This window comes from Bufo bufo, chromosome 6, assembly GCF_905171765.1.
Source record: "Bufo bufo chromosome 6, aBufBuf1.1, whole genome shotgun sequence".
NCBI lineage: Eukaryota > Metazoa > Chordata > Amphibia > Anura > Bufonidae > Bufo > Bufo bufo.
The window spans coordinates 281,753,323-281,780,765 of NC_053394.1; the positions used below are offsets into that span (position 1 = coordinate 281,753,323).

At 40.7% G+C, this 27,443-nt stretch overlaps 1 protein-coding gene across 4 annotated transcripts in view; it reads left to right on the top strand.

Moving 5' to 3' along the window:
• The window catches only part of SCN4A (sodium voltage-gated channel alpha subunit 4), a 178,537-nt gene that overhangs the window by 106,603 nt on the left and 44,491 nt on the right, over positions 1-27,443 (top strand). For all 4 annotated transcript variants that reach the window (XM_040435981.1, XM_040435982.1, XM_040435983.1 and 1 more), the window contains 4 exons: positions 820-993; positions 6,340-6,696; positions 17,755-18,216; positions 20,270-20,393. In XM_040435981.1, the coding sequence (XP_040291915.1) occupies positions 820-993; positions 6,340-6,696; positions 17,755-18,216; positions 20,270-20,393 (1,117 nt within the window). The remainder of the gene's footprint in view (positions 1-819; positions 994-6,339; positions 6,697-17,754; positions 18,217-20,269; positions 20,394-27,443) is intronic.

The window sequence follows — 27,443 nt, forward strand, 5'->3', positions numbered from 1 at the left end:
CTTCCTGTTTTTTAGGCTCACCAATGGTTTACATCTTGTGGTTAACCCTCTGGTGAAGTCTTCTCTTGATTGTTGAATTTGACACACATACACCTACCTCCTGGAGAGTGTTCTTGATCTGGCCAACTGTTGTGAAGGGTGTTTTCTTCACCAGGGAAAGAATTCTTCGGTCATCCACCACAGTTGTTTTCCGTGGTTTTCCGGGTCTTTTGGTGTTGCTGAGCTAACCGGTGCATTCCTTTTTTTAAAGAATGTTCCAAACAGTTGTTTTGGCCACGCCTAATGTTTTTGCTATCTCTCGGATGGGTTTGTTTAGTTTTTTCAGCCTAATGATGGCTTGCTTCACTGATAGTGACAGCTCTTTGGATCTCATCTTGAGAGTTGACAGCAACAGATTCCTAATGCAAATAGCACACTTGAAATGAACTCTGGACCTTTTATCTGCTCATTGTAATTGGGATAATGAGGGAATAACAGACACCTGGCCATAGAACAGTCGAGAAGCCAATTGTCCTATTACTTTTGGTCCCTTAACAAGTGGGAGGCACATATGCAAACTGTTGTAATTCCTACACCGTTCACCTGATTTGGATGTAAATACCCTCAAATTAAAGCTGACAGTCTGCAGTTAAAGCACATCTTGTTTGTTTCATTTCAAATCTATTGTGGTGGTGTATAGAGCCAAAAAATTTAGAATTGTATCGATGTCCCAATATTTATGGACCTGACTGTATATATTCATTGTAATAATATTGTTGATTGACTGTCTTAATCCTGCCAACATATCATCTGTGGCTCACTAACAGATTTGTTTTGCAGGTTTTTACTGGTATTTTTGCAGCTGAAATGTTCTTCAAGGTGATTGCCTTGGATCCATATAACTATTTCCAGGTTGGATGGAACATTTTTGACAGCATAATAGTCACCCTGAGTTTGGTGGAACTTGGCCTGGCTAATGTGGATGGTCTGTCAGTGTTGCGTTCCTTCCGTCTGGTAGGTCCTGGGCCCAACTTGAAATGTGTTAGTAAAGATGTTCATGTCACATAGCTAGTTAAAAAGATGGAAAAAACTATCCAACTGGGCTCCTAATCCAATTGCAATATATCACAGTGACTTGCTGCAAAATTAGGAAGTGGTGCACACCTCTTAATAATTTTGGCACATTGCAGGAGATCTGTGCATCTGAGACTGAAATCTACGCTAGCTAGGGGATGACACCGATTTCAGGTTAAAAGGGGTTTTCTGGGTGTAAAATATTAATGGCTTATCCTCCGGATAGGTCATTAATATGTGATTGATGGTGGTCAAACTCCCAGGAGCCCAACAGATCAGCTGTTTAAAGAGGCCATGGCAGTCCGGTGAGCATTGTGGCCTCTGCCTAGGCCAGTGACATCATCTTCTACAGTCACATGGCCTATATGCAGCTCAGTCCCATTCAATTGAATGGTTCTGGGCTGAAATACCAAGCACAGCCGCTATACAATGTGCTTGATATGCTGTGAGGAGGTCACAGCTCTCACTGGAGTGACGCAGCTTCTTCAAACAGCTGATTGGTGGTAGTGCTGGGAGTTGGACTCCCACTGATCAGATCAGTCATCAATATTGTACTCCAGGAAAACACCTTTAACTTACATCTGTTTTCTGAGGTAAATTAGCTTAAAGGTGTTCTCCAAAATTTACATATTAATGGCCTCTTCGCGGCACTCCTTGAGCATGTGAACCTCTTCAGGTCAAAAGGGGGCCCATTCTTAGTTAGGATTATCTCCTCTTCTACTGGAGGTAAAAACTTGGTCAGGTCTCTACCCTCTAAAGGAACAATTTTAAGCAAATCAGGTAGTGGAAAAATGGCCCAAGTGTCATTGAAAAGGGCTTAGGTAGAAACCCTTCTGTCCTGTGTGGAGAGCCTGGTTTGATCCTTGCTATAGGGCCCTTACTTCTCTATGTATGCCACTGCTCCATATGTTGCTATACTACAATGCACAGCATGCCTGGACAACCTACAGCTATTAGGGCATGCTGGGAGTTGTAGCTTTGCAACAGCTGGAGGGCCGAAGGCTGAGCATCCCTGTCCTAGGCCATGTAATATCACACTCATCTGTCACATGGGCTAGGCTCAGCTCAGCCCCATTCAAGTGAATGGAGCTGAGCTGCAGTGCCAAGCACAGCAGCTATCAAATGGAGGGTACTGTGCTTGGTAAGCTGTAAGGAGACCATGGCGCTCACTGGAGCTCCACAGCTGATCCCTGGGAGTACCAGTAATCAGACCCCTGCTGATCTAATATTGATGACCTAGACTCAGAACCTCTTTAAATCTGTTGATCCACATTGGCCCTGCACCCTCCTGCATGTCACACTCATTTCTTATGAATGTGGCAAGTGTATTTGAAAAGGGGAAAAGTGACACATTTTTACACAAATAAGGCCTTAATCAAAAATGTGCAACTCTCATTGATAAATTCCATCTATATCTATATTGTCTGCACTTTGACTCTTCTAAATATGAAGCCGCAGTTGATATAGATAGAAATGCATCAGCTCAACTATTAAAAAACAAGGGTTCGGAATTTATTAAGACTCCTGTTTTTTTAATTGTTGTTTTTTTAAAATGTTGGTGTATAATGCACCAATATTAAGGGGTGCAAGCCTCTTAAACGGTTTGTGCATCTTGACATACAGTACAGACCAAAAGTTTGGACACACCTTCTCATTCAAAGAGTTTTCTTTATTTTCATGACTATAAAAATTGTACATTCAGACTGAAGGCATCAAAACTATGAATTAACACATGTGGAATTAGATACATAACAAACAAGTGTGAAACAACTGAAAATATGTCATATTCTAGGTTCTTCAAAGTAGCCACCTTTTGCTTTGATTACTGCTTTGCACACTCTTGGCATTCTCTTGATGAGCTTCAAGAGGTAGTCCCCTGAAATGGTTTTCACTTCATAGGTGTGCCCTGTCAGGTTTAATAAGTGGGATTTATTGCCTTATAAATGGGGTTGGGACCATCAGTTGCGTTGAGGAGAAGTCAGGTGGATACACAGCTGATAGTCCTACTGAATAGACTGTTAGAATTTGTATTATGGCAAGAAAAAAGCAGCTAAGTAAGGAAAAACAAGTGGCCATCATTACTTTAAGAAATGAAGGTCAGTCAGTCAGCCGAAAAATTGGGAAAACTTTGAAAGTAAGGGCTATTTGACCATGAAGGAGAGTGATGGGGTACTGCGCCAGATGACCTGGCCTCCACAGTCACCGGACCTGAACCCAATCGAGATGGTTTGGGGTGAGCTGGACCGCAGAGTAAAGGCAAAAGGGCCAACAAGTGCTAAGCATCTCTGGGAACTCCTTCAAGACTGTTGGAAGACCATTTCAGGGGACTACCTCTTGAAGCTCATCAAGAGAATGCCAAGAGTGTGCAAAGCAGTAATCAAAGCAAAAGGTGGCTACTTTGAAGAACCTAGAATATGACATATTTTCAGTTGTTTCACACTTGTTTGTTATGTATATAATTCCACATGTGTTAATTCATAGTTTTGATGCCTTCATAGTCATGAAAATAAAGAAAACTCTTTGAATGAGAAGGTGTGTCCAAACTTTTGGTCTGTACTGTAACTGTATGTCCAAGGTGTGTGATGGTTGTATGAACTGGGCCAAATAAAGCTTGTGAAAGCTGCCCCACCTAACATAGCAAACTACCTGCTTGCCTGCCACACAGCTTGTGTAGAAGCCAGTTAGAATGTCATAGACTGTATTAGTATACTATTGCAGTCTATGGTATAAGCAATCCAAAAATCACATGAGCAAGTCCCCTAAGGGAACCCAAAATGACAGTAAAAAGGGAGAAAATGTAATTAAAAAAGACCAAAAATATAAAAAAAATTCAAATCACCCCCTTTCCCAAGTTTACATGTTAAAAAAAACATAAAAAATAAACATAATTGCTATTGCCATGTTCAAAAATTCCAAACAATGAAGCTGTCATAATGTAAAAAAAAATTGGCCTATTTGCTGTTTTAGTCATTTTCTCCCTTCCAAACATTTTTATAAAAGGGCGATCAAAAAGCCTTCTGTAGCCCAAAATAAAAACTATAGCTCACCCTACAAAAAAAACACCAAGTGTCAGAATATGGTAGTGAGAAGAAAAAATAATCATTATTTTTTATTTATAATATATATATATAATATAGTATGTAAATTTGTAATTGTACAGGCCTGCAGAATAAGATCATATACTTTTTTGCACACATTGAACATTGTAAAAGCAAAACCCCAAAAAGAATGTCAGAATTTTATTTTTTTTCCAATTTCACCCAAAGGATTTTTTTTTACTATTTTCCAATACAAGGGTAAATTAAATGGTGAAATGAAAAAAAAATACAACCTGTATATATGACACTTGGAAGGCAGGGAGAAAAAAATGAAAACAGAAAAAAATAAATGGAAATGGGCTGTGTCCTGAAAAGGTTAATAATTTTGGTACATGTTCCATGAGCCAGAAGATGAAATCTATATCAGTAAGGAGCTTTTTAGTGTAATGTGCACCAGTTATCTGGTGTGCATATTGGTAAATGTGACAGGCAGTGGAGGTCCCACCCACAGCCCAATCCCTCCCTGTCTTCTAAAAGGGTGGAAAGTTGTAAATTTGGTGAAACAAATTAGCCAAAATATACAACTTTTCTACATCAGAAAACTAGAGTAAATTCATAACATCTGTTATGATCAACCCTATTAAACCAGGCTTACAGGCAGGTAGGGTTGATTATACTAATTATAACAATACCCTGATAATGTTTGTCCGTTGCCCAGTTGATATAAAAACTATGTTTTTATTGATATGCAAATGACTTTCCTGGAGCACTTTGGGGCAGGCCAGAGCGTAGCACCAGTTTGTTTATATCCCTTCAGCTTTTATCCCTCCCTCAGTCCCCTGAATTCTAGCGCCTGCACTGCGTCTTGGTGCGTTTGCAGTGGATCTACTGCTCTCCAAGCAGCGCAGATTCTCACTGAGCATGTCCTGTGACCCAGAGCAGAAGTGGAGAAAAGAAAAAAGAAGGAGGTTATCCAAAAGCTACAAGGGACTGTGCTTTGTCCCTGAAGAAAAGGATAGAGAAGGGGCGCCACCAGGACCGTACGATGAAGAAATTGGAAAAAAGGAAATAGTAAGATGGAGAGGCTGCTCTGGTGTAGGACAAAGCTAAACACCACAGAGAAGGCGGAATAGATCAGTAGCGGGTAGGGAACAAGGGGTTGTTAGAGGTTGATGTAAACGCCCTGGGTGTACAGCCTGGTTGGTAAAGCAGCAGACGAGTCCAGAAGTGCACAATCAATCCTCTTTAATGCTAAAATATACGGCTCAAAGTGTTTTAGAGGTCATAATACCCCCTTCATCAGGAGCAGAATCTGCTCCTAAAGAAGGGGGTATTATGACCTCTGAAACGCGTTGAGCCGTATATTTTAGCATTAAAGAGGATTGATTGCGCACTTCTGGACTCGTCAGCTGCTTTACCAACCAGGCTGTACACTCAGGGCGTTTACGTCAACCTCTAACAACCTACACGCGATCCCGGCTTAGGGGGGTGACTTGCCACAGGTGTCTTGAGTTTATCCTGGTGGCGACCCCCCTGTGAAGTGAGTGGATTCTTACCAATGATTTTACTTTTATCATTATCTTTATGTTTTTAACATTCCTGAAGAATTGATTCCTTTTTTATGCATCTATATTTTATTCCATTTTAGTGTTGCACGATTTAATAATTGACCTAATACCTTATTCTTTTACCTTTTACCAACTCACCACTGTGCCCTACTCACCAGTCCCTAGGACCTGTGGTTGGTGACTTTTGATTACCTCATCGATTAATTAACACCATTACTTACTTATACTCTGTCTTTTGGGAGTTTGGCGCTCAACCTTACCTACTTTTATACAGTGACCGGTGTGACACTAGGGGTGGGTGACCACCCCTTGTTCCCTACCCGCTACTGATCTATTCCGACTGTGACCCAGAGACATGGCAAAGGAGCGAGAAAGGGCTAGACAGGCGAAAGGAGAAGAGCTGTGGCTGGCCTCTCGCCAGCCCTAGTGCATTAGGGAGGTGATTTGTATATCAATAAAACTGTAGTTTTCTCAGCAACGGGACAACGGACAGACATAATCAACCCAACCAGGCCATAGGGTTAATAGGGTTGCTTCTGCCCACAAATGCTCTTTTAGCTCCTATTATGCTAATGAATAAGCGGGCCTTGTGGCTATTTGGTACTTCATTTATGTACAGTATATATTGTTAATGTTTTACCCTATTTTGTAATAACTCATATATTCTTTTATCCTTCTAGCTTAGGGTCTTCAAACTTGCTAAGTCTTGGCCCACACTAAACATGCTCATCAAAATCATTGGTAACTCGGTAGGCGCCCTTGGAAATCTCACACTGGTCTTGGCCATCATCGTCTTCATCTTTGCAGTGGTGGGAATGCAGCTTTTTGGGAAGAGCTATAAAGAGTGTGTTTGCAAGATCAACTCAGACTGTGTTCTTCCTCGGTGGCACATGCATGATTTTTTCCACTCTTTCCTCATTGTTTTCCGGATCCTGTGTGGGGAGTGGATCGAGACTATGTGGGACTGCATGGAGGTGGCAGGACAAGCCATGTGCCTCACTGTATTTATGATGGTCATGGTGATTGGTAACTTAGTGGTGAGTTTTTTTATTTATATTATTGCATGTGATGGAATATATACTTATTGACAAAAAGAATAATGCTCCAAGAAGAAGTGAAGTTAATGATGATATATGAAAGTGATTTCAATATTAGAGCAAAATGAGGTTCTAGTACCTGGTTGGGCCACCTCTAGCCTGGATACAAGACGAGATATGGTTGGGCATGAAGGCATGCAGGTTCTGTATGGTATCCTGCGGCATATCTGCCAACAGATGCTGCAGCTAGACCTGTAGACCCTGCAAACTCATAGGTTGCCAAAGCTGGCATCTTATTTGGTCCCATAAATGCTCTATTAGAGAAAAAAAAATGACGACCAGCCAGACTAAGGAAGTGTTGCAATATGGCAGAGACATTCCTGGGAAACACTTGCTGTGTGTGGGTGAGCATTATCCTGCTGAAAAACAGCAGCTGAAAGCCCTGTCTTGAGAGATTGCACATGCAGCTGCACATATCGCTGAGCTGTTAATGTACCTTGCATTACTACTAGAGGTGACTGAATATTGCATGCGATGGCAGATCACGCCAGCAGTTGGGAAAGTGTGTTGCTCCACAGCAAAGGCAGGATTGACATGCTTACCACAAGACCTTCATATTCAAACCCAATCAGATTCCAAACAGAACCATACAGTTCCAGATTTCTTGTTCCTGATATCACTGCAAACAAAGGCAATGGTAGCTGGTTGTCAATAGCAGGACACGTAATGGGCTGCCATGACACCAAATTTCCTTCTGCTAAGCGCCTGAAAATGGTCCAAGCAGAGACAAGGGTGTGTAATGAAGGGGCTGCCTGTGTCTGGATGGTGGATCACGAAACTGTGGGAGCTGCTCATACTTGTTGGCACTCAAACAATCCTCTCTACTGGTGATCTGTCTGGGCCATCTAGAGCCTGTTCATCATGTGTGCATGCCCTCATGTAACCACTGCTTCCAACACCTCCTAACAGCTAGTTCAGAATTTCCTACATGGCAGGCAACTCATCGAAACAACTATCGCAGTCCAATGATGCACTCCCTCTTAAAGCCTGTCAACTGGGCAAAATGTCTTCAAGTGGATCGAAGAGGCATGTCTAGCAGTCCATAATCTCTCATCAAGAACTACAATACCCAAAAGTAGCCTCTGAGAGCCTTTTTATAGGGCAGCAGGGTAAGCACTTCTACACCCTCTTGTGGCAAGAACCAGTGTCTAATCAGACCACATATGTAATCATTTACATGACTGCCTGAGGCATAACTGCAGCAATCCAACATTTCTATCTGGGTGTGTTATTTTTATTTATTTTTTTACAATGAATGTACAGTCAGGTCCATAAATATTGGGACATTGACACAATTCTAAAATTTTTGGCTCTATACACCACCACAAGATGTGCTTTAACTGCAGACTGTCAGCTTTCATTTGAGGGTATTTACATCCAAATCAGGTGAACGGTGTAGGAATTACAACAGTTTGCATATGTGTCTCCCTCTTGTTAAGGAACCAAAAGTAATGGGACAATTGGCTTCTCAACTGTTCCATGGCCAGGTGTGTGTTGTTCCCTCATTATCCCAATTACAATGAGCAGATAAAAGGTCCAGAGTTAATTTCAAGTGTGCTATTTGCATTTGGAATCTGTTGCTGTCAACTCTCAAGATGAGATCCAAAGAGCTGTCACTATCAGTGAAGCAAGCCATCATTAGGCTGAAAAAACAAAACAAACCCATCAGAGAACTAGCAAACATTAGGCGTGGCCAAAACAACTGTTTGCAACATTCTTAAAAAGAAATAACGCACCAGTGAGCTCAGCAACACCAAAAGACCTGGAAGACCACGGAAAACAACTGTCGTGGATGACCGAAGAATTCTTTCCCTGGTGAAGAAAACACCCTTCACAACAGTTGGCCAGATCAAGAACACTCTCCAGGAGGTAGGTGTATGTGTGTCAAAGTCAACAATCAAGAGAAGACTTCACCAGAGTGAATACAGAGGGTTCACCACAAGATGTAAACCATTGGTGAGCCTCAAAAACAGGAAGGCCAGATTAGAGTTTGCCAAACGACATCTAAAAAAGCCTTCCCAGTTCTGGAACAACATCCTATGGACAGATGAGACCAAGATCAACTTGTACCAGAGTGATGGGAAGAGAAGAGTATGGAGAAGGAAAGGAACTGCTCATGATCCTAAGCATACCACCTCATCTGTGAAGCATGGTGGTGGTAATGTCATGGCGTGGGCATGTATGGCTGCCCATGGAACTGGTTCTCTTGTATTTATTAAAGGGTGAATTCGGAAGGGTTTCAGGCAATATTATCTGCTCATATTCAGCCAAATGCTTCAGAACTCATTGGACGGCGCTTCACAGTGCAGATGGACAATGACCCAAACATACTGCAAAAGCAACCAAAGAGTTTTTTAGGGAAAGAAGTGGAATGTTATGCAATGACCAAGTCAATCACCTGACCTGAATCCGATTGAGCATGCATTTCACTTGCTGAAGACAAAACTGAAGGGAAAATGCCCTAAGAACAGGCAGGAACTGAAGACAGTTGCAGTAGAGGCCTGGCAGAGCATCACCAGGGATGAAACCTAGCGTCTGGTGATGTTTATGCGTTTCAGACTTCAGACTGTAATTGACTGCAAAGGATTTGCAACCAAGTATTAAAAAGTGAAAGTTTGATTTATCATGATTATTATTATTATGTCCCATTACTTTTGGTTCCTTAACAAGTGGGAGGCACATATGCAAACTGTTGTAATTCGTACACCATTTACCTGATTTGGATGTAAATACCCTCAAATTAAAGCTGACAGTCTGCAGTTAAAGCACATCTTGTTCGTTTCATTTCAAATCCATTGTGGTGGTGTATAGAGCCAAAAATGTTAGAATTGTGTCGATGTCCCAATATTTATGGACCTGACTGTATGTACCTCAGATTTTGTATACTCAGGTTGTCCTGGGCCAAAAATGGGCATAGTTTATGTAAGCCCCATCCATAAGTTGGCATTCTTAGGTGGGTATAGGAGTTCCTGGGCTGAGGCTTACATGCCCTGAATTTAATCACTATACTGTTGATAAGTATGGTTCCATAGCATGACACATTGCAGCAGATGTATTCTCTCATGCAACCACTACCTTTAGAGGAGAATATGGTGCCTCCCAGAGGCACCATGCAGTGGCACACAGTGTACCTATAGTTCCATAATACAGATGTGTTTGGATTCCTTATTGCCCAATACACACATCAATGCCTAAATGGATGAATGCAGTGATACTTTACACAGACTATCTACAGATGATTAGTATTAAAGTCAGTAGCCTAGCTATAAAGATATCAGTTGAACCTGTGCCTTGGAGCTTAGTGGAGCCTAGGTTCTGAGGAGAGTAGAATAGTAAAACCTTGGCAGCTGGACAACCCATTAGTTAAACTCTATTCTAAGCAGTCAGACATTTCCTACAGCATTTTTTTCAAAGTTATAATGGGATTTAAAGGAAGCAGCTCAAGTAGCAAGGTAATCCTGCCTGCATTGAAAATAGAAAAGTGGAGAAGGTGTCTAAGGGTACAGTGCAGATGTTGCAGATATGGAGAGATGAGATACATACATGAAGATGCTATTTAACCCCTTCACGCAACATCACGTACATGTACGTGGGGGAATGTGGTGCCTCACCGCATCCCCACGTGCATGTACGTGATCGGCTTTCACTGTCAGCGCAGGGAGCGAAGCGCTGAAGCTTCAGTGAAGCCGGCGTGCTGGGGTTGCTAGGCAACCAGAGAAGCCGGCAGGAGCTGTATTGGAGCTCTGACCCGCCCGCGATCGCTGTGATTGGTCCATTACTGCAGAGGGACCAATCGCAGCGCATCGGGGCAGGTAAGGGGGGGTTAGGGAGGGACTATGTGCTTCTCCTTCTCTGATCGCCCCAATTCCTGTCAGGGAAGCGATCAGAGAAGGAGAAAGTGTGAAAATATTCCCCACCTATGACGAGTATACTCGTCATGGCGCACTGCTACTTAGCGCGCCATGATGAGTATACACGTCATGGCATAAACTGTCACCATGTCTGCAGACATGGTGACAGCGCTGAGATCCCGGCTGTCACACACAGCCGGGCACCTTAGGTCAATGCCGAGGGGGGTCCTGTGACCCCCCCATGTCGGCGATCGCTGCAAACCGCAGGTCAATTCAGACCTGCGGTTTGTAGCGCTTTCTGCGGTTACTGATCCCCGCGGTTTGTGCCTTTGCAGCCCCCCGATGGGAGAGGGAGAGAGCCCCCAGAGAGCCCCCCTCAGCCCTGTACTTACCCTTCCCCGTCTGCGCAGTTCTGACCAGTACTGAGCAGACGGGGAAGGTTCCCATGGCAACAGGACGCCTCTCAGGCATCCTGCTGTCCATGGTGCTGAACAGATCTGTGCTGAAAGGCATAGATCTGTTCAGACAAGTGTAAAATACAGTACAGAACAATATATATTGTTCTGTACTGTATTATACAGACATCAGACCCACTGGATCTTCAAGAACCAAGTGGGTCTGGGTCAAAAAAAAAGTAAAAAAAAGTGAAAAAAGTAAAGTTTCAAAAAAACACATTTATCACTGAATAAAAATAAAAAAAATAAAATACACTACACATATTAGGTATCGCCGCGTCCGTAACGACCTGATCTATAAAACGGTCATGTTACTTTCCCCGCACGGTGAACGCCATAAAAATAAAAAAATAAAAACTATGAGGAAATTGAAATTTTGCCCACCTTACTTCCCAAAAAAGGTAATAAAAGTGATCAAAAAAGTCGCATGTACGCCAAAAAAGTACCAATCAAACCGTCACCTCATCCCGCAAAAAATGAGCCCTTACATGAGACAATGGCCCAAAAAATAAAAAAAACTATGGGTCTCAGACTATGGAGATACTAAAACATTTTTTTTTGTTTCAAAAATATTATTGTGTAAAACCTTGATAAATTATAAAAAGGTAGACATATTAGGTATTGCCATGTCCGTAAGAACCTGATCTATAAAAATACCACATGACCTAACCCCTCAGGTGAACACTGTAAAAAAAAAAAAAAAAAAAAACGGTGTCAAAAAAGCTATTTTTTTGTTACCTTACATCACAAAAAGTGTAATAGCAAGCGATCAAAAAGTCATGTGCACCCCAAAATAGTACCAATCTAACCGTCATCTCATCCCGCAAAAATGATACCCAACCTGAGACAATCGCCAAAAAACTGAAAAAACTATGGCTCTCAGACTATGGAGACACTAAAACATGTTTTTTTTTTGTGTCAAAAATGATATTATTGTGTAAAACCTAAATAAATAAAAAAGTATACATATTAGGTATCGTCACGTCCGTAAGAACCTGCTCTATAAAAATAGCACATGATCTAACCTGTCAGATGAACGTTGTAAATAATAAAAAATAAAAACAGTGCCAAAACAGCTATTTTTTGGCAAATTTTCCATTTTAATTTATTTTTTCCCATAACAAAGCAAGGGTTAACAGCCAAACAAAACTCAATATTTATTGCCCTGATTCTTTAGTTTATAGAAATGCCCCATATGTGGTCGTAAACTGCTGTATGGCCACACGGCAGGGCGCAGAAGGAAAGGAGCGCCATATGGTTTTTGGAAGGCAGTTTTTGCTGGACTGGTTTTTTGACACCATGTCCCATTTGAAGCCCCCCCGATGCACCCCTAGAGTATAAACTCCAAAAAATGACCCCATTTTGGAAACTACACCCCTCAAGGTATTCAAAACTGATTTTACAAACTTTGTTAACCCTTTAAGTGTTCCACAAGAGTTAATGGCAAATGGAGATGAAATTTCAGAATTTCTATTTTTTGTTACTTTGCCTCACAAAAAAGTGTAATATAGAGCAACCAAAAATCATATGTACCCTAAAATAGTACCAACAAAACTGCCACCTTATCCCGTAGTTTCCAAAATGGGGCCACTTTTTTGGAGTTTCTAACCTAGGGGTGCATCAGGGGGCTTTAAATGGGACATGGTGTCTAAAAACAATCCAGCAAAATCTGCCTTCCAGAAACCATATGGTGTTCCTTTCCTTCTGCGCCCTGCCGTGTGGCCATACAGCAGTTTACGACCACATATGGGGTGTTTCTGTAAACTACAGAATCAGGGCCATAAATAAAGAGTTTTGTTTGGCTGTTAACCCTTGCTTTGTTACTGGAAAAAAAATATTAAAATGGAAAATCTGCCGAAAAAGTGAAATTTTGAAATTGTGTCTCTATTTTCCATTAAATCTTGTGCAACACCTAAAGGGTTAACAAAGTTTGTAAAATCAGTTTTGAATACCTTGAGGGGTGTAGTTTCTTAGATGGGGTCACTTTTATGGAGTTTCTACTCTAGGAGTGCATCAAGGGGGCTTCAAATGGGACATGGTGTAAAAAAAACAGTCCAGCAAAATTAGCCCTCCAGAAACCAAACGGCGCACCTTTCACTCTACGCCCCGCTGTGTGGCCATACAGTAGTTTACGGCCACATATGGGGTGTTTCTGTGAACATCAGAGTCAGGGCAATAAAGATACAGTCTTGTTTGGCTGTTAACCCTTGCTTTGTTAGTGGAAAAAATGGGTTAAAATTGAAAATTAGGCAAAAAAATGAAATTCTCAAATTTCATCTCCATTTGCCAATAACTCTTGTGCAACACCTAAAGGGTTAATGACGTATGTAAAATCAGTTTTGAATACCTTGAGGGGTGTAGTTTCTTAGATGGGGTCACTTTTAGGGAGTTTTTACTCTAGGGGTGCATCAGGGGGCTTCAAATGGGACATGGTGTAAATAAACCAGTCCATAAAAATCTGTCTTCCAAAAACCAAACGGCGCACCTTTCACTCTACGCCCCGGTGTGTGGCCGTACAGTAGTTTACGGCCACATATTGGGTGTTTCTGTAAACGGCAGAGTCAGGGCAATAAAGATACAGTCTTGTTTGGCTGTTAACCCTTGCTTTGTTAGTGGAAAAAATGGGTTAAAATGAAAAATTTGACAAAAAAATGAAATTCTCAAATTTCCTCCCCATTTGCCAATAACTCTTGTGCAACACCTAAAGGGTTAACAATGTATGCAAAATCAGTTTTGAATACCTTGAGGGGTGTAGTTTCTTAGATGGGGTCATTTTTGGGTGGTTTCTATTATGTAAGCCTCGCAAAGTGACTTCAGACCTGAACTGGTCCCTAAAAATTGAGTTTTTGTAAATTTCGGAAAAATTTCAAGATTTGCTTCTAAACTTCTAAGCCTTATAACATCCACAAAAAATAAAATATCATTCCCAAAACAATTCAAGCATGAAGTAGACATATGGGGAATGTAAAGTCATCACAATTTTTTGGGGTATTACTATGTATTACAGAAGTAGAGAAACTGAAACTTTGAAATTTGGAAATTTTTCCAAATTTTTCCAAATTTTTGGTAAATTAGGTATTTTTTTGACTTCATTTTACCAGTGTCATGAAGTACAATATGTGACGAAAAAACAATCTCAGAATGGCCTGGATAAGTCAAAGCGTTTTAAAGTTATTAGCACTTAAAGTGACACTGGTCAGATTTCCAAAAAATGGCCTGGTCCTTAAGGTGAAAATGAGCCCGGTCCTGAAGGGGTTAAAGTGTAACTGTCATTCTTTTTTTTATTTGTGTAATGTATGGGGGCAGTGATGCTGACCATTTTTGTAATATACTTTAATTACTGAAATTGAGCTAGGCATGTATACCTGATTTAGTCTGTCAATGATTCTCAAAAGATCTGTAATTACCTTATAATAACAGCTTTCATTAATCTCTCCTGTCCCTTTCCATAGCTCCCTTAAAAGACCGTTGCTATGGCTTGTCTGTCTTCCTTTTAGTATAAACAGAAGGCATTAGGCTTCAGAGTGAGGAGGCATGTCTCTCAGTAATCCAATCTGATTGGCTGGCAGGGAGCTTCTGGCTACAGCAAGTGTGAATGGGAAGTGAGGGAAAGCAGTTTTGGCCTCAGAGAACTGGCAGAGGAGCCATCTTGAGAAGATCCTCATATTGTAAATGTTTAAACAGCCGTAACTAAGGGAAAAATTCAAGGAAAACAGTGGTATGTGAATAAACTAAAGATTGCTTTGTGCATAATGCTGCTGCAGCAGTAACATATGCTAAAAAAATTTTTTTTTATGAAAACATGACATAAAATGGGCCAAAATTAGCTTTTTTTCTAATAGAAATGTACGATTTCAGTAATTAAAGTATATTACAAGAATGGTCAGTATCACTGCCCCTATAACTTATACAAAAAAAAAAAAGAATGACAGTTACACTTTAAATCTCAGCCTCATGTATCAGTTGAACTAGTTGAGTTCTCTATCATATCTGCTATTAGCTCAAAGGGCAGACTGGGAACTTAAAGTGGCCCTTGAAATAACTTAAAAGTGGCCCTCATGTAGGAGGCGGGTTCAAATTGAATTGCGGGGCAACACAATTAGGCAATACTAACACAAGTATATGTGGCTGACACAAAAATGTGGGGTCAGCAATACCATAATGCAGCACATAATACCACTCCAGCAGAACTAACTACCATAGAGCACACTAGATGCTGCCCCAGAAGCTCTCCCTCTGTGGTGGTCATTAATAGCTGCACGTTCTGTCCTCCAGTTGTCTATAATTAGGATATGGAGCCACGGGCAGCCATGCCCTGCTGCAGTACTCACCATCATGAGGACAGCCATACAATTGAAATTAGGAGGTCATCTGCAACCGCCATCCAGGTACATGAGTACCTGATGGTCCCAGCGTTAATTACCGCTGAGATCATCAGATCATTATGTACTTGGACGGCGACAGAGAGGAGGGCTTGAGCAGCCCTCTGGGCATTGGTCCACTGGGAATTTCCCTGTAGGGTCTATGGCCAGTCCACCCCTTATTGGCCATTAGTCCATGCATGAATTAAAATGAAAACATTGTCATTGAAACCTAAAATTGTCCAAGATCATAAAGAAAGGATTTTTTAAATCAAACACAGTGCCATTCTTTGCTATGGGCTATGTTTGGTTTTACAGTATTAGGTGGATCTGACTTGCAATACCAAACATAGCTCATGGACTTATGTGGCACTGTTTCTAGAAAAATAACTTTACAATACTAGACACCCCCTTTTAGCTCTGTTCATACTAACATCACAATTCTTGCTTTTTAAAAAATAATTATATGGATTGTTTTTGCGACAGATCCAATGGACAATGATGAACCCCAATGCCTGATGTTATGGCCTCATGCACACAACCATATGGTTCCATTCATGCAGAACGGATGTGGTTCCATTAATTTCTATGGGGCCACAAAACATGAGGACAGCCCAACATGTGCTGTCGACATCCGTATGTCCGTTCCACGGCTCAGCAAATAAATAGAACATGTCCTATTTTTGTCCATATTAAGGACAAGAATAGGCATTTTTTCAATAGTACATGACAAGTATAATGGGAAAATGGGGAGCACGGTATCTGTGTTTTGCGGATCTGTGTTTTATTGACCACAAAATGGATACTGTTGTGTGCATGAGGCCTGTTACTGTAAAAAAATACCTGGGAAGCTTGACACCAGAAAGATAGTTTTAAGCAAGCCTAAATGTAAACATTGAAAAACATTTGTATAGTTGGTGAAGACATCAAAAGAAACACGTCAGTCTGAGAAAATGATCAACACAATGTCAAACGTAAAAAAAAAAGTTAGCTGTTTTTTATTTCTATGCCACTATCAACATTTAAAAATAATCCGGACATCTTGCAGTTTCCATTTAATACATTTGATACATCCTATTTTGTACGGATCACTTTTCAGCAGTCATCTCATTATCATATATAAAGATAATCTGCCTGTGATGAAGGTCACAGCTCACCCCCTCACCCTCACTGCACAATGACTTTTGCACGGCTCACAGAGTATGCCCACAATCTCTACAGTAGAAGTCATTGAATCCTTTTTAGTCCTTTTTTATGTGGCCACTGTAAAGCATATCTCTGAATGCTGTTAACGGTAGCACAGTCAAGATGGCTGCCACTTTTATGAAGTACAGAAAATAGAATAAAAATAATTCGAAAATGAAAACAAATTAGGTGGGGGAAAATAATATTTGTCAGTACCAATGTTAATTAAAAATATACGTGATGGGACCCAAAGCCCCGTCTATGGCAGGTATAAATGACACATTTTCATTCCTACAGGCCAATAGAGAGAAAATGAGGCGAAAGGTATCTATCCATGGAAGGGAGTGAAGGAAGGAAAGGGAAGGAGAAAAAAGAGAAGGAAGGGAACGAAAGGGAAGGAGAAGAAAGAGAAGGAAGGGAAGGAGAAGGAAGGAAAGAGAAGAAAGGAACGGAATGAAGGAGAAAGAAGGAAGGAGAAAAAAGAGAAGGAAGGGAAGGAAGGAAGGAAGGAGAAGAAAGAGAAGGAAGGAGAAGAAAGGGAAGGTAGGAGAAGGTAGGAGAAGGAAGGGAAGGGGGAAGAAGGAAAAGGAAAGAAGGAAGGAAGGAAAAAGAAAGAAGAAAGAAAAGGGAAGGAAGGAACTTGGACATAGTCACTAAAGTGGATACCCACAGATCTTTAGTGGACTTGCTCATTGTAAATTAGCATTGTGGGCAGATAGTAAGCAAATAATAATGAGATTGCAGCCAATCGTACCACCACGGTCAATGAAGTACATTCTAAATAAAAACATTAAGTAGGGTCTCAGGTATTAAACTAAATGAACATAAATCCATATGGAGGTAGAAAATGGTGACAACCCCCAAGTTGCAATACAGGCTGGCAGTATACATTTTATTAATCCATTTTTCTTCATAGTAAATGTTAAATTGCTTGTCAAAAATTAAGAAAACATGGCTGCTTTATTCTTGAAACAGTGTCATACTTTTCCAGGGGTCTGGTTATGTGCTGTTAAAGTAAATACGCGAGAAGTAAAATACCACATAAAACCTATGGACAGGTGTGGTACTACCTTTGGAAAAAAGCAGCCATATTTTTCTAGTCTTGAACAACACCTTTAACTTTATTGCCTTTGGTTCCATCTCCAGGTGTTGAACCTATTCTTAGCTTTGTTGCTGAGCTCCTTTAGTGCTGACAACCTCTCAGCCTCTGATGATGATGGGGAAATAAACAACATACAGATTGCCATAGGGAGGATTACTAGGGCCATCGACTTTGTCAAGAAAACTGCTGTTTCCTTGCTACCATTCATGAAGAAGGTCCAGAATAAGGAGGAAGAAGAGGATAATAATGAGGATGTAAATAAAGAGAGTATTGCTCTGAACCACATAGAGACTGAAGAGGAGCCCAAGCCTGAAAGTCCAGTTGTTGATGGCCTGGTGAAAAAGCCACGGTACATCATGACAGAATTAGATCATATGAACCTGATTAACAACCCACACTACAGGATAGAAGTGCCCATAGCATCTGAAGAGTCAGATCTGGATGTTCCTGATACGGATGAGTTCAGTACTCAGTCAGAGTTTGAGGAGATGGTAATAAAACCCAAGGTAAGATCAAGGACAGTTTACAGTTAGTGGCATGTTGTGTTGTTCTATATTGGTTATTTGACATACCTTGATTTTGTTACATCTAGATGGACAATTTTACAACTGTAGAGTGGTGAAAAAAGAAAACTTGCAATATGATGTTTAAACAATGCATCAGTGGTCAGTCTGTATCCTATATTGATGCCCAAATCCGGTGGATTTGCGTATTTTTAATGCCATTGTGACTTCTAGTTGCAATTGGCATTTTACACCATCCTCGCCAATTTTACAAAAATGGAGCATGGCAATAAATGGCATAAATAATAAGACACCAAGATGGAGTTGTTAGATGTTATAGCTGGGCCAGTAGATCTTGCACACTTCTTCGAGCTGCACAACACCCCATGTCACACAGCCAGGTCAATCAAGGTGTTAATGTTAATGAAGGACCGCCCTATCATGGCCAGCCCAATCTCTAGACCTGAACCCCATTGAAAACCTCTGGAATGTGATCAAGAGGAAGATGGATGGTCAAAGCAGTCAAGCAAAGCCGAGCTGCTTGAATTTCTGCACCAGGAGTGACAAAAAGGTACCAAACAGCAATGTGAAAAGACTGGTGGAAGGATGTCAGAATGTATTAAAGCTGTGGTTAAAAATCAGGGTTATTCCACAAAACATTGATTTCTGGACTACATCTAAGGTGAAATGTTAGTACTGTTTTGTTTTTAAATGAATATGAACTGGTTTTCTAAGCATTATTTTAGATCTGATATGAGGGTAACTGTTATGTTTTGTTACGACATACAGATCATAGTTAAAGGGGCACTGCAGCACAGCAGCTCCCTCTTTCCTGCTTTTTCTGGGGGCGGGAACCTTCTGCGTGATTGGTATAATGGTGTGGTGGCTTGCCTGTATGAGCACACTGCCAATGTCATGCGTGATATGATAGCATTTGTCAACTCCCTCCCCCAAAGGTCTCCCCAGTGCACCAAACACCACGCCACAATAAAATAGGTTAACATAGATCAATCTCTCAATGTGTACAATATTATATATGCCACTTGCCTTGCTGCCGATAGTCATTGTTTTGCTCAGCAGCTGACATTATACATCATATAAGACCACATTGTTTAGATGGGAAAACCCCTTGAACATCTTTTCCCCAACCTGAGCAGCTGCCAGGGCCCACTAGGTCTGAAAGGCCTATGGCGATCTGGGTAAACATACAACATGCAGTCCAATAGTGTGATGATAATACATATGTTTGCCTTAATGAAACGTCTCCTTACACTAGAACTGTCACCTCTCCTGACATGTCTATTTTAGTAAATATATTTATTCTTCATGAATTATCAATTCTGGAGCATCTTTTTTCATAACTCGGTGTGGGACTGTTCTTGAGTTTTTCCTCCAAGAACCTAATAAATAAATTGATAATTGGCTCTTACCAATCCCTTTGTCAAAGTAGATTAAAAAAAAAAGACTAGTCAGACATAGGGTGATACCCAACAAACATTTCGATGTTCTTGATAATAGGGCTGATTGTGTTGTGTAATGTCACAACCACCTTAATGCATGTGATTTGCATTATATTAACAAGTTTGCTTCCCGGACACAGTCTTCACGTCAATGGAGAAGACCACTTGGTAAGGTCTTAGGCTTCCAAATAGAAACAAATTATAAATACATTCCAAGATACTCACAGCACAAGCAAAGAAACATGTGGTGGTGAACTAGATTGTAGGCGTATCGCTGGGAAGAACCGAGGAAGGAGACAAAACGTCTACAGTAGTAGCTGCTCCCTCCCACTTTATCAGATAAAAACATAAGAACAGGGTAAAGCTCTCCCTTTTTCCTCAGACCATGTGTCCCTACATAGTCAGGTACTGATTTGACAATGTCAGACTATTTAGGGATACAACTCCAACTGGTAATGCCCATTTGTGAATGCTTCACCATTGTTATATCATGAAGAATAAAGATACCGTATTTATAAAAATAGACATATCAGGAGGGATAACAGGTCCTCTTTAAGATTTGTTCATTCTTCTTCACTTTGTTACTCTCCTTGTAGAAGAAATTTGATGATGGCTCTTCAATGGGTAGTACAGCAGATTATAGACCTCCAGATCCAGAGGATGAGGAAGAAGCCCTTAACCATAAAGACGAGGAAGGCCCAGAAGAATGTTTTACACAAGGTATATGGTGTCATTTTGGAAATTTGACACTCAGTTGTCTTCAAATCTCTATGGTCTGGTCTAAAAGAAACCAATCACAGAGCAGCTTTCATTTTCAAGAGCAGAATACAAAATTGTAATATGGGCAACAAAGACAGTTGTTGTTTTGGACAATTTTATAAATCTCCCCAATAGAATTAAATGTAAAATATGCAGCTTATTTGTTCTATAAACAGGGGGTTACATAGAAGAGAGGGGGCCTAATTGTAAAGACCAAAATGACCGATCCCCACCCACCTACCCACCCACCCATTACGGATACCTGTTTTGCAAAAGGCCTACTGTTTGAGAAGCATTGCAAAGGTTCTCCTAACTTAGTAGCAAAGAGGATGAGAAGAACGTGGAAGACACGATACAAGGGATTCTCTAAACCAGAGATTTAGATACTGCTGAGGGCCCAAAACCCTGTGGTCATCTAGAATAATCTTTCAACAGTAGGGCCTGCAAAAGAAATAAACAAATTAAAGTGATAAGTGCTCATCAAATGGCTGTAGTGGTTGGTAAGGAGTCTAGCACTTTTAATACTGGATGGTCCAGATCACTCTCAGTCTACCTGTGCTCCAAACCTTTTTTTTTTTATCTTTAAAATGTATCTTATTACCCTTGCTTGATACTTCACTGCTCTCTAGTATTTCCAGACTCACTGTGATTTCTAGAAAAAGATTTATTTGGGAGACAGTTCAGCAGAAGCACACAACATCTAGAAGCTTTAACACTGTATTACAGCGTCCTGACACAAGCATTATGCTGGTTTTTTTGTTATTAGTATTTTTAAGGTTTCCATACACATTCCAGTGCTGTTTGGCTTACAGTTATGTCTCCCAACTGCTCCATACACATAAATACTTAGTTGAGCAGGTACAGTCAGGTCCATAAACATTGGGACATCAACACAATTCTAACATTTTTGGCTCTATACATCACCACAATGGATTTGAAATAATACAAACAAGATGTGCTTTAACTGCAGACTGCCAGCTTTAATTTGAGAGTATTTACATCCAAATCAGGTGAACGGTGTAGGAATTACAACAGTTTGCATATGTGTCTCCCACTTGTTAAGGGACCAAAAGTAATGGGACAGAATAATAATCAAAAATCTAACTTTCACTTTTTAATACTTGGTTGCAAATCCTTTGCAGTCAATTACAGTCTGAAATCTGGAACGCATAGACATCACCAGACGCTGGGTTTCATCCCTGGTGATGCTCTGCCAGGCCTCTACTGCAACTGTCTTCAGTTCCTGCTTGTTCTTTGGGCATTTTCCCTTCAGTTTTGTCTTCAGCAAGTGAAATGCATGCTCAATCGGATTCAGATCAGGTGATTGACTTGGTCGTTGCATAACATTCCACTTCTTTTCCTTAAAAAACTCTTTGGTTGATTTTGCAGTATGCTTTGGGTCATTGTCCATTTGCACTGTGAAGCGCCGTCCAATGAGTTCTGAAGCATTTGGCTGAATATGAGCAGATAATATTGCCCGAAAAACTTCAGAATTCATCCTGGTGCTTTTGTCAGCAGTCACATCATCAATAAATACAAGAGAACCAGTTCCATTGGCAGCCATACATGCCCATGCCATGACACTACCACCACCATGCTTCACTGATGAGGTGGTATGCTTAGGATCATGAGTAGTTTATTTCCTTCTCCATATTCTTCTCTTACCATCACTCTGGTACAAGTTGATCTTAGTCTCATCTGTCCACTTTTTTAGATGTTGTTTGGCAAACTGTAATCTGGCCTTCCTGTTTTTAAGGCTCACCAATGGTTTACATCTTGTGGTGAACCCTCTGTATTCACTCGATTGTTGACTTTGACACCATTCACCTACCTCCTGGAGAGTGTTCTTGATCTGGCCAACTGTTGTGAAGGGTGTTTTCTTCACCAGGGAAATAATTCTTCAGTCATCCACCACAGTTGTTTTCCGTGGTCTTCCGGGTCTTTTGGTGTTGCTGAGCTTACGGGTGCGTTCCTTCTTTTTAAGAATGTTCCAAACAGTTGTTTTGGCCATGCCTAATGTTTTTGCTATCTCCCTGATGTTTATTTTTTTCAGCCTAATGATGGCTTGCTTCACTGATAGTGACAGCTCTTTGGATCTAATCTTGAGAGTTGAGAACAACAGATTCCAAATGCTAATAGCACACTTGAAATGAACTCTGGACCTTTTATCTGCTCATTGTAATTGGGATAATGAGGGAATAACACACACCTGGCCATGGAACTGCTGAGAAGCCAATTGTCCCATTACTTTTGGTCCCTTAACAAGTGGGAGGCACATATGCAAACTGTTGTAATTCCTACACCGTTCACCTGATTTGGATGTAAATACCCTCAAATTAAAGCTGACAGTCTGCAGTTAAAGCACATCTTGTTTCTTTCATTTCTAATCCATTGTGGTGGTGTATAGAGCCAAAAATGTTAGAATTGTGTTGATGGACCTGACTGTATGTGTTTTCAATGGCGAGAGAAGAAAAATCGCTGCCAGACACTTCTTGTGGTGGCTTATCTCCTGGGAGAAGAAAAAGATTGAGCAAAGTTCAACGTGCCGATCCTTCTCCTCCTTGACATCATCCATCAGGGGAAAGTCAAACGTTCCTTATACACATTACATTGTCAACTGGTCCCACCGAAAATGGCAGGTTCAGCCAACAACAGTATAATGTGCATGGGGTCCCTAAAATGGATCTGTCACTAGATCATAAACATCAAACTGTGCACAGTACCATATATTGCTAGGGGCCCCTGAGCATTTTCCTTTCTGACCCGTCTAGATTCAATTCCCTATTGCTGACATATCCACCCCCCCCCCCCCCCTTCCCAACACTATATCTAGATATGTAGTAGACAACATCAGAGAAGTCAGGCACAGTTTAACCTTGCAAGATCTGGCCTATCTCACAAGACCACAGCTATACATGTCCTTTCTGCCATGACTGCTACACAGAATGGAGGAGACGAGGGAGGACTGAAGACAAGCAAGAGGGGACCACAACAGAGGCTGTTTCCTCCAACATTTCCTCCTGTCTGTATGTCAGTGATCGCAGCAAGGACTTGTACTCACACTATGCTACACTGCTCTGATGCTGGACCAGCCAATTTTTTCAATTTTGCTTCATTGCATCCCAAGAGCTAAAGGTTTTTTATTTTTCAGCTGATGTAGCCGTATGAGGGCTTGTTTTTTGTGGTTGTGGTTTTTAATGGCACCAATATAACTTACTAATTAACTTGTATTAATTCTTTTTTTGGGGAAAGCAAAAAAAAAAAAAACAGCAATATCTCCACTGAATTTTTACGTTATAAAATTTTAGGCGTTTACTTTTGGGCATAAATAACCTAATTTATTCTCAGGGTCTGTAGGATTACAGCGAGACCATATAATTTTTTTTCACATTTTACTATTTTTGCACAATAAAATCCCTTTTAAAAAAAAAAAAAGAAAAAAAATGAAAATGTTTTGCATTACCGCAAGACCACACCAAGACCTATAACTTTTTTTTACTTTTCATTCTACAGAGCTATGTGAGGGCTTGGTTTTTGTGAGACGACTTGTAGTTTCCATTGGTACAATTTTGGGATACATAACAATTTTTGATTGCTTTTTATTGTTTTTGTTTTGTGGTGAATAAGCAGAAAACAGCAGTAATGGCAATTGTAATTTTTAAAATTCAAAAGCTGTTTTTCAATAGAAATAGGTGTATTTTTTACTTGGTTTATTTTTTTATTTAATAAAACTTATTTAAACTTTTTTTTTTTACTATTTACTTGTCCCACTTTAGCACGTGATATTTTGATTGCTTTTATAATACCCTGTACTGCGTATGCAGTTCAGAGTATTATACAGTGCTATACTGACAGTCACTAGCACGCTGCGCCAGAGAGGCAGAGGCTGATGTGGATAAACAGCAGGCAGACCTGGGGCCTTCATTAGGCCCCAGGCTGCCATGCCAAGACATCGCACCTCGCAATCTCATTCGCAGGGTGCCTATGGGAAACAGAGGGAACACGTTCCCTATTAACCACTTAGTTGCTGCAGTTTCTATTGACCATCTAAAGGGTTAAACGTCCCAGATCAGCGCTTCTGCTGGAGTCAGGGTCTTGTATGAAAGCCAAGCCCCCACTGCCTGGGAGACCCATGCAGTGCTTAGACTAGGCCACTGTAAAAAGGCAGCAGCCCGCTCTAGGGCCAGATAGTAAAAAAAGCCTATGTGTGGTCAGTCACTAACAGGTAAACGGGAATCTGTCCCCAGCTTTATACTGCTAGGTTCTAATAGCATGATGATGAGTCCTGATATTCATGAGCTCCCAGCTCTCCCTGTCCACTGCTACTGATTGACATCTTTTTCCAACTGAAATCAGCATCGGGTGGGTGGGGAGAGCCAGGAGCTCATGAATATCAAGACCAATCAGCATGCTCTGGAGCTGTTCAGTAAAATATTTTAGAAAAATGGCTGGGTCAATAAAAGAAAGTGACCGAGCATTTTTTTCTAAGGGGACCTTTCATGATAATGTATATTGATGACCTATGCTCTGGATAGGTCATCAATATTAGATCGATAGAGGTCAGCCCCATAAAAATGAATGGGTCTGAGCTGCAATAACAAGCACAGCCGCAGCGCTTGTAAAGCTGCCGGGAGCCGGCTGTGCTCCCCAGAGCTCAGGGTAGTCAGCCAGCTCCCTAAAACAGCTGATTGGCGCGGGTGCTGGATGTCAGACTCCCACCATAATGACCTGTCCTGAGGATTATACATCACTGGATAACCCCTTTAAAGGGAACCTGTCACCGGGATTTGATGTATAGAGCTGAGGACATGGGTTGCTAGATGGCCGCTAGCACATCTGCAATACCCAGTCCCCATAGCTCTGTGTGCTTTTATTGTGGAAAAAAAACGATTTGATCCATATGCAAATTACCCTGAGATGTGTCCTGTACGTGAGATGAGTCCAGCGTGAAGGAGCGCAGCACCGCCCCGCATCCTCAGAATCTCCTCTTAGAGACCATCTAGCAACCCATGTCCTCAGCTCTATACATCAAATCCCGGTGACAGGTTCCCTTTAAGTCTTTCAACTTCAAAAATTTTTAGTTCATCCTGGCAGCTGTATATCAGATACTTTTGATGATACGTTTGTCAGGGTTGGTGAAATATTTGTATATGCTCCAATGAACAGGTGAACACAACCTCCCAGAAAAGAGAAGAGAAACTAGCACATTTACAGACTTTTATCTCTAGAACAGGTTTTCATCTTACAAGAGGATTTACAGAGCAATGCAATTTTATGTCTCAAGGGAACAATAGTTCCAGAGTAACTTGCAAAAAAAATAAAATTCTAAATGATGTCAAATGATATCAAATAAAAAAATAAACATCTCCGCATGTTTGAATTCCATCCCAGGCACACCTCGTTCTATTGAGGTGCTGTATAGGTGATCCCTAAAGCAAAACTTATTTAAAGACCAATAGAATAAAAACCACTTCTGTGGTCATCATTATTGTCTTGTTATAGAACTAAAAAAAATCAGGGCTATTCCACGAAAAAAAAAATCTGGACTCCACCTAAGTTTAAACATAAATGTGAACTTGTTTTCTAAGCATTATTTGAGGTCTGATATTACTTGTAACTGTTTTGTTTTTTGACCAGTTGTCATTTAAAAAATATATATATCTTTATCTGGAATTAGGGACAAATGTTGGTAGTTTATACAATAAAACAAAACTGCTCATTCTAGTCAAACACATACCCATAAATAGATAAATAAATAAATAAAATAAATTTTATATATATATAATAATATATATATATATATATATATATATATATACACACACACTATTGTCCAAGGTTCTTAACTCAAATGTACAGTCAGTAATAGTAGACCTAACATCAGTACATCTAATCAGCACCAATCATTGTTATATCAAATCTAAATTGTTCCAAGACGTTGAGCAAATTCATTTCCCAGTTTTTCTATCATAGTGCTCCAAATCCTTCAGTATCTGATGACGCTAAATAATAAAAAATGTTGTTTGCAGCCACTGAAGACAAGTGTCTACAACTTCTTTTCAACTCAATAAGTCAAATGAATGTGGTATTACATGGGTATTTTAACAAGAGACATTTATGGCATATCCATACCAATAGGGAGGGCAGAGGCTGAGATTGCACCTGGGCCCTGGTGTCTAATAGGGCCTAATGGTGCCTGTAGCAAAGACAGCAGTACTACTATTGACGCATGACAAGCTCCAAGTTACACTTCTGAGGTTCCTATCAAAAGACTGAGGGTCCAGCGCAATATCTGTTTAACAGGTGACATTTATCTCACGTTTATGGACAGCAGTTCAACCAGCTAATAATAGAGGCTTCCAATAAACTTGTATAAGGAGAAGGCACAATATGGAAAGTGAATATCTAAAGTAAATATGTATCAAAAGAAAAGGTATGGTATCAGCGCAGGAATAAAAGACATGGGGTAAAATCGAGTATCAGTAATAAGTACCTGTTTTAGTCGGGTGTGGGTTGGGGCTGTTCTTAGTAGATTCGATCTTCACAACACTCGACAATGCAAGGTGGATAGCAAGTTTTCCCTCACCATCACGCTCCTTCGTGCGCGCGCCAGCTGCCGGCCGGAGCGACGCGCGCGTTTTTTGAAGTTGAGCAGGAAAACTTGCTATCCACCTTGCATTGTCGAGTGTTGTGAAGATCGAGTCTACTAAGAACAGCCCCAACCCACACCCGACTAAAACAGGTACTTATTACTGATACTCGATTTTACCCCATGTCTTTTATTCCTGCGCTGATACCATACCTTTTCTTTTGATACATATTTAACTTTGAGGATCGAGGCAACCGATCTTTTTAGGTATCCAGCAGCGGCTCTGTGCACAGACGTACACAGAGAAAGGACTCATTTGACAGCGCGGATACAATCATTAACTTGAATATCTAAAGTAGTCCATCGCTCCAATTCTTACCATAGTTTATACAGTATATTTGACAGTACCATCTCTTCTAAGT